Source organism: Nanorana parkeri, unplaced genomic scaffold (assembly GCF_000935625.1).
Source record: "Nanorana parkeri isolate BGI_ZX_2015 unplaced genomic scaffold, ASM93562v1 scaffold87, whole genome shotgun sequence".
NCBI classification, from domain to species: domain Eukaryota; kingdom Metazoa; phylum Chordata; class Amphibia; order Anura; family Dicroglossidae; genus Nanorana; species Nanorana parkeri.
In genome coordinates this window covers 1,721,998-1,734,457 of record NW_017306355.1, presented here as the reverse complement: position 1 = coordinate 1,734,457, position 12,460 = coordinate 1,721,998, and the positions used below count along the sequence as shown (strand labels likewise).

General features: G+C 38.8%; 1 protein-coding gene across 1 annotated transcript in view; it reads left to right on the top strand.

Moving 5' to 3' along the window:
• The window catches only part of GRK6 (G protein-coupled receptor kinase 6), a 58,161-nt gene that overhangs the window by 32,294 nt on the left and 13,407 nt on the right, over nt 1-12,460 (top strand). Inside the window, exons 9-11 of the mRNA XM_018552389.1 lie at nt 2,126-2,259; nt 5,375-5,431; nt 10,034-10,071. Of these exons, the coding sequence (XP_018407891.1) occupies nt 2,126-2,259; nt 5,375-5,431; nt 10,034-10,071 (229 nt within the window). The remainder of the gene's footprint in view (nt 1-2,125; nt 2,260-5,374; nt 5,432-10,033; nt 10,072-12,460) is intronic.

Sequence of the window (12,460 nt, the reverse complement as noted above, 5' to 3'; positions counted from 1 at the left end):
GACATACCCCCACAGTATGTGTGCCCCTTCACCACCTATTTCATGGCCTTGGAGGGCCAGGATTTGAAATTGAGAGCTTGGCTTAGATTTGAAGCCAGAGGCTTGGAAGGGCCTAAAGGAACCTTTCGTGAAGCAGGAGTTTGAGGATTTACCCGCTGGAGGCTTAGTGCTTTTTCCCCCCCTGTTACTTCCTTAGATATACGTATTTAAGGATTTCCTGAACAGGCATTCCCCAGTGAAGGGCATGCATTCAATGTGCTTATTGCAAGGGGGCTCTGCAGACCAGCATTTCAGCCAAAGAATCAGTTGCATATAGACAAGAGACCTATTCTGGAGATTAGCAGAGCTATTCACAAAAGGGTGAAGAGAGAAGGCAGGAGAAATTAAAAATGTAGGACTTACATTACATTACTTAGCGTTACTGGAAAGTGAGCTGAATGGCAGCGTATGGCACAGCAGTGTACCTACATCTAAAGGAAAAAGGTCACTCATTTGAAGACAGTCAAGTACGCATCCTAGACGGGGAGGAGGACTGGTTTAAAATGGTGAGACATCTATTGTCTGCCACATACAATGCTGTTTTAACACCTCTCTCTGGGCAGGTTAATAACACCTCCTAGCTCCAATTATGCAAATGCGATCAACACCTGGTGGCAATTACCAGATTGTGTGGATTGGAGCAACATTTACCATATTTATTCCCAGAGAATTTTTGTACAAGTCATTCTGAATTGAGAAAGCTGGTTGGATGACCAGTGAAACGTCTTCAAGAAAAAATACAGCAAGTCCAGTTGCCTTGACTTTTTTACATTTTTTTACAGATAGCTTTCAATAAAATGTATTTTTCCGTACAATTATACATAAAAACAAATTATTTGATCCCCTTTCTTTTCCATTTGCCTCCCGCAGCCACAATTGCATTCTATTGACGATATGAAGGAGATCAAATTAATGTGTTTTTTTTGTTCATTGTATCGAAAAATTAATTTTATAGGCAGCTGTTTTGGAATAAAATTATTATTTTTACACTAATGAAATGGTGTGCGCCTCCTAAAACCCCCATAAAAAATGTTTGTTAGATTCTGCTATTGGCTATTTCAAATTGCCATAGCAAATAGCAGGCTGGCAATTGCACAGGCCCACTGCCCTGTTGTTTACATTCACCTGCCAGCTGAGGAATCTAGCTATCAGGCGCAGCAGCAAGATGTAAACAGAGACTTTCGTTAGCAACTAATACATTTAGTTGATAACAAAATGTTTAAGTGTGCACATGTCTATCAAGCAACAAAAAAAATCGAGGACATATTATAGATTTTTTTTTTTTCTGGTTGATATATCTATCTTTCTTTTGTCAGCATTAACTTTCTATGCAATCTAAAGGTGCAACAGGAAAAAAAAAATTCTTTAAAACAAGTTGGTTTAGCTATGGAGCACAATTTTTAATGTGGTATTTGCCCCATTAATACTCTTTCTGGTACAATGGATGACATAGCTATATGAAATAAATTAAATGTGTTTTTTAAACATTTTGTGTGAATTTTTAATGTGATGCAGCAAAAACAAGCATAAATTAATAATGCTTACATATGAATGGTAAAAAAATATAAAAAGCAATAAAATAATAATTAAAGGGGTAAGGAAAGGGAGGTTTCATAAATATGACCTCCAGCAATACTAGAGCTTTAGTCCATTTAGGACTTGAGCTGGCCTTATACTGCTTAGATTTTCTTCTTTCTATTAGTTGGAGGAGCAGGATAGAACATTTTTCTCAAACGTAATTCTAACAGTGAATGTGGTTTTTGTTTGGGAAACTCCATTTATCCCAAAATCGAACGTCAAAATGAAACACAATTTCGATTGACATTTGTCAAGTATCTGATGGCATTATCGGGTGGTTAAGAAAGATCTTTTGTTATGAAAGTTCATTGGAAATCTACTAGTGTAGGGTGTGTAAATGTGGAAAATTAGGCTTGTATGTGCACTTGAGGGCATGTGCCCAGGTAGTCCTCATGACAATACATCATGCAGTATCTTCCTTTCAAATCTGATTTGCATGCCACAAAGTTTTGATAAGAGTGTAAAATCTCATCATTCCATATATTCAAGGTGAATATTTAACTTGCAGGTTAGTCTGGCTTATGCGTATGAGACAAAAGACGCTCTCTGTCTGGTGCTAACACTAATGAATGGAGGTGATTTGAAGTTTCACATTTATCACATGGGTGACTCTGGATTTGATGAAGAACGAGCAATATTTTATAACAGAGCAACATGGGGATACGAGAAAGGTAAATATAAGCTGCTGTGGGGCTAGCATTAAAGTGACCCTGTTGCTTTTCCAACCCTACATAGCAGGATTGGAACACACTGCGAGTTTTTCGCTGTGTGTCCATTGCAGTCCCGGTGGCAAGTTGGAAGTAATGGGAAATATCTCCAAAGCAGAGTGCCATAAAAACACTTTTTTTCAGTAGAGTAGGGAAGGAGGGAAAGGTTAGAACCTCTATCGGGTGTTTATTGCTGGTGCCTAATCAAAAATATATGAATGTAGGTAATCTTAGGATACCCTGCTTTAAAACCTAATATTTGTATAGGATATTTTCAAACAGGTTATTGCAACAATATAAATACAAAAATATTAAAGTGGCACTATCGCCTACCTTAAAAACAAAGAAAAAAAAAACATAAAAAAAACATTTATTTACTCAAAGTAAACCACATAAGCTTGCATATATAATAATATCAAGATTATTTCTAATATCTTTGTTTTATATGAATGCCTTGGTAGTCTTGGGGGCCTCCAATGGGTCCCAGACATGTTGCACCACTATTAGAAAGCCACAGGCTGATCTTCCAGTTTCAAAGTGGTTTGCACTGCATCAATAAGACCTGAAATGGCCTCTCTAAGTCTGGGAGTATGGGCAGTGGCCTGGGATTCCTCAGGAGCAATATCGACTATTAAGGATTTCTGATGACTCGTCATCAGACAGAGCCTCTGCAGCAGAAGGCTCAGAGGCCGCTGATGCAACAAGCCATTTAAAAACTGATTCTGCCAGGAAGGTGAACGGCATACCGTACCCAGAAGATTCCTGTAAAGCACTGTAAAAGCTCTGGCTACTACAGTGTATTACAGGATCAATATGGCTCTACCAGGTATAAAATATGTATACTTGCATTGGAAGCTGATCCAATGTAAGTGTATCTTTAAATATTTACAGTATATTTGGAATTCAGATTTAAACTGTGTAATAAAAGTAAGCAGTGCTCTTTTTATATAATTTAGTATATAGCAAATTTGTGCAGAGGCACTCCTATTGTTGTACAAATATTTTTATTGAGAAAAAACATAAACAGAAATACGTTCCATCCACAAGGAAACAATGCCAGAAGGCGCATGTGGGAAAAAACATCACGGTACATTGTTAGAACGGTTCACTGATGGGTTACAGCATGACAGTCATGTACTAGCTAGTGCAAGGCATCACCATAAATCTGGACATAATACGACATCTGCGGGAAACAAAGGACCTCCCACTCATGAGCCCGTGCGAACTCTAATAAAACCAAGATAGCCTATGCATAGACTCCACGGGTGGGCTAGCCCCTGCGTAAGGCCCGGAGCGGGGCTGCCAGCTACCTGCTGCTGCTGCAGGACGCCAGCATAACCCCACTGAGGCACTCCTATTGGATCATAATTCATCACTTTTAAGAGCTTTAAATGTCCAAGGTGCCAAATACATCACAAAGTTAAATCTCCAGATACAGAGATCCTCCAGCAGAAGCAATAGATGTTCAGGTGGCTTATTGGGATCAGTACAGTCTGATTTTTGCTTTTCCTCCCTTAAAACCCTTCCCCTGTCTGTGCTGCAGAATCAAAATGTAGGACATTCTGGTAATACTTATAGCTCCAGATTGGCCCAGGTGGATGTGGTACCTGATCAGGCTATTGGCAGATGTTCTGTAGACTCTCCCTGATCATCAGGACATTTTTGTCTCAAGGACAGTTTATCATCCAGCTTCGCAGTTGCTGGCTTTAACAGTATGACAGAGGAATCTCAGAATCTGTGATTTTCTGCAATGTTAAGTCAGTCCATTTCCCACAAGGTCTACCAATGGACATAAAAGGCATACTTTGTTTGGTACGAGGAAAGAAACTTTCATCCTAGAAAATACTCCCATCGGGCAAATCCTCATCTTTTTGCCATTGGGCCTGGATCAGCAGTTGGCTCTGTATACCTCCAAATTGCTTTTTGAACCTATCGGGGATATTCCCCTTTTCACTCTTATTTACAATGTTGCTTTCTTTGTCACCATCACTTCTATGAGTTTCTGAGCTTGTAGCTTTGTTCGATAAAGAAATGTTTTTGGTATTACATTAAGACAAAGTGGTGTTACGGCCTAGAGCCTCCTTCCTTGCCAAGGTGGTTTTCGGCTTTTCACCTCTACCAGGAAATTGGTTTTTCCATCATTCTGTCCTGTTCCAATGCATCTAAAGGAGATCTTGCTTTGTTGTCTGGATGTAGTAAGTGCTGTGCATGTCTATCTCCCAGCAACTGCTTCCATTGGAAGGATCGACTCTCTTCCTTTTTCCCCATGGTCCCTGGAGAGAGCACCCAGCTTTTCATTCCACGATTTATCATGGCTTAGGTCATCATCCAAGCTTATAGTTTTATATTACTTGGTTCTACCCTTTCCTATTAAAGTGCACTCCACTAGTTCTGTCAGTTCTGCTTGGACTTTTCAGCATCAGGCAACTGTTTCCCAAATGTGCAAGACTGCTAGCTGGTCTTCAGTTCACACGTTTTCGAAGTCTAAACAGGTGGAAGTTCAGGCCTCATTGGATCCCAATTTTAGGCATAAGGTTGTTCAAGCAGTCCTGAGTTCTGTTATGTGGGCTGGTTAGTTTTTACTGCTGTTGCCCATCCCTCAAGTTGGACTGCTTTTGAACCTTCAAATTGCCATTGAATCCTGTGTTTCTCAATGAACAAGAAAAAAAATTGGATTTTTGTATTTCCCATAAAATCCATTTTTTAAAGTTCATTAAGGGACTTTCCCACCCTGGGGAAAGTCCCTCAGTGGGTCACTGTTGTTGTGTTTTTGTTTTTTGTGTGTCCAAATCACCTTGTAGGCAGCAGTTCAACCCAGTTGTCACTGAATGAATTATAAACCAGATATTATCACCATCAAACCATGATTGCCATCCTTGGAAGGCATAGATATATCTAGGCTGTTTAATCTACTCATTAGACATGTGGAATTAAGGAACTGTTGTTCTACACTCCATTAATGTCTGCTTATGGAGTCCATGAATGTAATCTGATACTGCATGGTAATGGGTGAAGACAGGTCCTTGCTTTGCTGGATGTGGGCTTAATACTGCTGCAGAAATCTGTTGTGGCCTCCAAGATCTACATCAAGAAAGAATAGTATACAGGTATGTAGAAATATATAATGCATTGAGATTTATATATTTTTTACAACTTTCAAGCAACCATGTATGTCATGTTTTAGGGCAGATCAATGCTATAAAACTACGTTGGAAAATAATCCTTTCTAAGCTACTGCAGCCTATTTAGTTTATATGGTGTTCATTAGCTGCATGTTGTATGTTACTAACCCACAAATATTCAGTTTACTACTTTTGGTATTTGTTCAAGTAAAACAAATAGCTAGTTTTATAACCATGTTGTAAAGATCAATATCTCTTGAGGATTGCCTATTGCTCAGAGTATGCTGCTGTCAGTGAAAGCCATAATTAGTTATTTGTTGTCATCACAATATGCCTTGCAGCCATTGGAAAGACACACTTTCTGCACATGTGGATACTTGTGGCTGGAGGTTACTTGGCCATCCAAATGCAAAGTGTGATATTGTGGTAGATATTTCTTATGAGACATTAAAATATATATGATTAGACAATTAAAAACTTTTAAGTTCCCAACTGTAAACCTTTTGACACTTTCGTATTGTAAGTCAAGGACAGTGTTGGTTATCTTTTACTTTTCCTTTTACCTGCATAGGATATTGGAGATGATCCATAGATCGAGCTCTGCATTGCTGTGACACAATGCCCTAACATTGAAGACTGTATTGAAACCCTTTGTTGCAAAATGAACATGGGTTTTGCCAGTAGAGGGCTAGTCAACAAGTTCACTTTAATGTTGATGCCCTCAGCTGCCTATGTTTTTTTTTCTTTTCCTTCACTCTCTCGACTGTTTGTTTGCCTGCAGGAGTGAGAAGGTATGTCTCGCTACCCTATCTGACAATGCGAATAGGCAATTGTCATGCTCCACTGTGTCATACGGGTGGAAGCGGAAAGAGTCTTAGGCTTCTGCATACCCAAAAGTTGTGGGCATGTCCATTTCTCGCTTCCCTGGGAAAACAGAGCAACATGGGGATACGAGAAAGGTAAATATAAGCTGCTGTGGGGAAAGCATGACTATTTTGACCCACCCTGACACCTTTCTGTGCCATCTTATCTCTGAAAAATTATGGCAACTGTCTGAAACTCCCCCCTATTTCCCTGCAGGATCAGTCAACCATGGGGTCCATTGCTAAAAGTTTGTACAGGTGTATAGAAAAATGGATTGATCTTGCAATTCAAATCTATGGCTGTCCAAAAGCCTGCCCTGTCCTTATAAATCAGCCGCTGTCAGATTTTCGCATGGATGGGCAAATTTGCACAATCCAGAAGTTCGGTACCCCTTCTGGACCTTTTATAATGTGTGAGGAAACAAATAGCCATATGGTGACAGCATACTCTGTCCATGCAACCAGATTTTTGGTCTCGTCTAAGCATGATCCAAGGATAACAGTCAACATGGTTGATATAAAGCCAGCTCCTAGGCACTTGCAGCCAGATCCTTGTTACATTAAGCCAGTGTTTAATAAACTTGTCTCTAGATTCCACCAATGCATGTTTTATAGATAACCTCACATGCACTCTTGAAGTAATTTGTCTGTGCAAGGCAACTTGCATACCATTGTGGATGTCCACAAAACATGAAATGTTGGTATGACAAGAGGGCCGGCTTGAGAAAGCTTATAGGGGTTGATTTACTAACCTTTTAAACACACCACGAACGTGTATACACCTCTGTAGTGTGTTCCCTCCCAGCATGATCTATGGGAGGAATCGAAACACCTTTGTAGTGTGTACACACCCAGCAGGTGTGTTGTGCAAAACCCTGCAATGAATTGCAAGGTAATGTGGTGTAAATTAGCTCTATGTTATGTTGCTTGCGTTGATGAATGCAGGAATGTAAATGCATGAGCTAACCATTTTTGTCTAAACTGTGAAGCAGCATTATATATGCATCATGTGCATGATTTTTCCATATATGGCATTAGTGGAAATATGCTTTTAGAGACTTTTTGGTTGATAAATACGTTTTGCTGTGTGAAAATCACACACACCTGGTGTGTGTGTGTGTTTAGGTTAGTAAATCACCCCAATAGACTCATCCCCATTTTGGAGTTTTGCTCTGCTGGACTAAAGCACAATAGAGGCAGTTGTTGCGTATTGACAGCTGTCTGCCATACAGTACAACATCTAGATAAGTGCTGGTTGGAGGTCAGTTGCTAAAACGTCATATATAAACACCTGTGATCAATAACTAATAAACCCCTTAGGGCTCATTCACACTGGCAGATTTGGGCAGATCTTGGGTGCAAGAACAAGGCAACTTGCTTTATGTCCTATGGCTTAATGTCACACCAACCTGTGTGGTGTGCTCTAAAAGAAAACAGGACATGTTGCATTTGTGTGCAGCACATTCCATCGCACTCTACGTTTCATTGAACTTGGGGGGAGAACCAAAAAAGAAAGCACTGTGATGCATGTTAACACTTGGCAATGCAGCAGACCTAGTGTGCAGCTAAATGTGCATTATTCACATAATTACATGTGCTCTGTGGTGTGCACGAGCCCTTGTATAGCATTACACCACCACAACAGTCATATATTAACTGCATTTTCTTGTTGTCTCTAATGAATCATAGGTAAACAAATTATTTGCATGAATTTTATTCTCCTACCTGGAATTCAGAAAATACATACACGTATTCTCTGAAGACCAGTGTTTGGAAATATCAGCAACCTTATTACTAAATGTAATAATGTTATAGCTACACCTTTATATTTCTAGGGCAGATTAGAATATGATAAAGAGGAGGAGAAGCGGACTGCTTCCAGAAACCTTCAGTTATAAGGGCCCAGCACTAGGTGAATATACCTCATCTTTGACTGTGGTCAGTACCCAATTGCACCCAGCCAGGAACTGCAGGATATCTGCTTTCCAACCTATTCCATCACGTTGTCCCTTTGGAATAAGACTGACCTATAGATAATTTGTCACCATGTTTTGCTAAAATTGTAATGTATATATGCACTTATACTTAAAACATGTATTGTGCAATCACACTATCTTTAACCCCTTCATGACTGAGCTAGTTTTCAGGTTCTGTTCATAAATGACTGACACATTTTTTACATTTTTGCTGCGTGGTTCTTCCACGTCAGTAATATACTTTCTTACTAAATGTACCCACACATATTATATATTGTTTTTTAGAGGACAGATAGGGCTATATAATTATATCACATATGTGTACCTAACCCCTCACTTAGTTTGACTAAAATAAAAAAAATGAGGAAAAAAACTAGAAGAAAACACTTTTTTGACAAGTTTTGATTATTATTATTTTTTTTTTTAGAATTTTTTTATATTAATTATAGTATAAAAAATATATTTATATATAATTTATATTTTCCTAATTTTGTTTTACACTTTATTTTAATGTTTTTACACTTTGTAAAAAAAATAAAAATAAAATAAATTTTTTTTTTTTCTTGTCAGTTTATATCAAGCAATCACTATGACAGCTTGATAAATTAACTTTTTTATTTTATTTTTGGCTATTAGGCTGATCCAAACTTAGGAACAGCTAATAATAACCTTAGAGACTGATCCTGACTTTAGTCAGATTCAGATCTCACTAAAAGCTCTTTGATCGTGCCTAGACGATCAGAAATGATACATTTCACTCAAAAGATATACATTGTATCCTTTCAGTGAAATGTATCTAAACATCGGGCTCTCGAGCTGTCAAAACAAATAGCAGAGAGGTGAGGTGAGTCACTGCTGCCTCTCTGCTATTTTGAGCTGTCAAATACGGGATCGCAAATTGCGGTCCTCTATTTGCATGTAACGGCTTCATTCTTTCATTAATGAAAGGAAGAAGCTTTTACAAAAAGCTTAATTATTTCATTAAATAATGCCTCAATACTGAGACATTAATGAATGACTGTTAAATGCTGAGAATCAGCAAATACCGGCATTACAAAGCCTGATATAACTCGTCACGTACAGTGTACGTGGCCAGTCATATAGGCACAACGTGACAAGACGTACACTGTACGTCCCCCGTCACGAAGGGGTTAAACAAAGCTTTGGGTATAGCTGGTATTTCTGTCAGTGTATGCATACTCAAAACAAGCTTACACCAACCAAAAGGACATAATTGGAATTGTTTTTCAAATACTGTAAAGTATAGAATCATTTTGTTCAGTTTTACTAATTGCGTTATTTAGATCAGGGGTTCATAAACTTTTTACGACTGCAAAACCCCATGAATTGCCCAATATGTCTCCAAAACCCCTTTACCTTACTGCACAAATCATCATCACCAGCCCTAGTAGGACCAATATGATGCCAAACGCTGTCAAAGCACTTTACATATGGATAACAACTGAAAGAAAATCATAAGTATTCTATCATTTTGTATAGAAGCTGCAATTATAAATGCACAATATATATATATATATATATATATATAATTTTCCTTAAATTTCTCAGATTTCGGGTTAAATCATGTTTGGTGATTTTTTTATTTATTTTTTCCTAATTATCCAGAGGCCCCATATTTCCATAATTTGGTTCAAATACTCCCAAGAGGTTATCTTGGTGGAGCAGTGTAATTGTCCATTGTTTTCTATGTGATATTCTCATTTGTGGATATCTTTGTCTTTTAACAGGGATTTAAAACCAGAAAATATTCTGCTGGATGACCATGGTATGTAATAGGATGCTTAATCGTTCTCGATCATTAAGCCTAATGGTTAAATAAGTCATAATATATAAATATTATCAGTTAGCACAAGAAAAGGTTAGGAATTCTTGCTACAGATGTTGTGATGTTTTTTTAATGTTGAGATTATTAGAAGTGAAATATGTTTGTGTATGTTCTAATTATACAGCACAGGCATAAATTGTTCTAGGCTGGCCCCACACAGCTAATGTTTTCTGTTTTGATGGACCTCTAATATCTTTGCATTATAGGAGTGACTGCAAGTGATTGAACAATGCATGATTTTAGCATGAACATTCAAGGTTTCTAAAGGTTTATGCATGGAGCATTTATCCTTGCCCTGTGATATTAACAGTTGCTATTATGGAATACATTTCTCAGAACATTTTTACCAGCTGAATATTATGAAATAATTATCCATCATCTGCAATTATTTTTTAATTATTTTTTAACCCTTGAATGTTAGGAATCTTCATGTTCACTGAATTGTATTTGGTTCTTTTAAAAAAAAAATTGTCTACCCTAGCAATAGACCTAAAACAACAGCCACCAGATCTTTGAAATGTATGATGTTTTATATAAGAGATTGTTCCATAAATTCCGTGCCGAAAACATTGTTTGGTGTTATCTGGCAAAGTTCTATTTGCATTTTTCAAACAAGAACAGGAAGTATGTTTGTGTTTTGCATTAAATTTGTCAAATATCTGAGTGAAAAATAGATTATTGAGGGTCTTCCGATTTCATTCTGATCTGTTGCGTTGTGATCTGTTTTTCAGTGGATGCTAACGCAAGGGCACCAAAAAATGAATGGGTATGAATGCGACTAGTTTACACCTTTTTGTGTTGTGTTATGCCACTTTTTTCAGTGCAATGTATGTTCTACTTTTTTCAGTGGAATGGAGAGGTGTGAACTGGTTTCATTCACACTCATTCGTTCATTTTATGGGTTACCTTCCATTAACATCCATTGAAAAACTGATGGCAATGGATCTGGTGTGAGTGGGGCCTAAGGCCTCATTCTCACTGCTAAGAGCCGGCCTGTACAGATCCGTGCGGCGTGCACAGCCGTATCGGGCTGCTCCCGGTAAGGACAGGTGCTGCGTGTGATTGTACACAGCAGCCTGTTCTTCTCTAAGGGAGTATGCTGCCAGATGCTCACCTGTGCTGCGCATCCGTGCGGGTGTCCGTACTCGTTTGGATCCTGTCTGCATCCGAGCACCCGCACGGCTGTACAGTTCAAGTGAGCGTACGGCCACGTACTCCCATAGAGAAGAACATGCTGCTGAGTACAATCACACCACACACAGCACCTGTCCTTCCTGGGAGCGGCCTGATACGGCCGTGCACGACGCACGGATCTGTAAGGACCGGCTCTTAGTGGTGTGAAATGAGGCCTAACAGTCCACCATGACTCTTTCTTACTGTACTGTAAACAGCTGTATGTGAACCTGAAATGAAAAATTGGTACATTCAAGGGAAAAATAATATGTTGAGATGCATACAGGGAACATAGCCTACCCAATCAATGCTTCATTATTATATTCAGTCATTACTGTAGTACTCCACTGCCCTCCTTTTGCTGGTAATGTGGTGACCAAACACTCCCATTGTCTCACACAATTAGAAAGACCTATATATATATACCGTATATCGAGTATAAGCCGTCCCGAATATAAGCCGAGGTACCTAATTTTACCACAAAAAACTGGGAAAAAGTATTGACCCGAATATAAGCCGAGGGTGGGAAATGAGGCAGCTAATGGTAGATAGATACCAATAAAATTACATGAATATTTATTTAAAAGAAAAACAATAACCTAGCTCTGTAAGTGGAAAAGGGGGTACAGGGCTGCATATTATGTACTACGGATCATTTAACCCATTCATATTAGCAGAGGATAATTGTAAATCTATTGTTCAGTGCATTCTATATGTAGTATATAGTACATGTGCATATAGAGTGCCTGCAACAATACATTTACAATGATCCTCTGCTAACATGAATGGGTTAAATGATCCATAGTACAGGGCTACATACAGATCATTTAATCCATTCATGTTAGTATAATTGTAAATGTATTGTCTGCACTGTATTAGCAGTATATACTCCATATAGAGTATATACTGCTAATACAGTGCAGACAATACATATATAATTGCTTAATAAATCCCCCCAAATCTCCCCTCACTGCCTGCCCGATAATTACAACCCCACCTGGAGCTCCTCTCGTCTGACCAGCGCGCCGCTGACTCATCCCTGCTGTACTGACGCTGCGGGGTTTTTTTTCTTTTCTTCTTACTTCCCTCGCCGAGCGTCGCGTCACTGCTGCTCCGGTGGGCGGCGCTCCGAGCGGGGTCATCTGGCAGTCTCCGG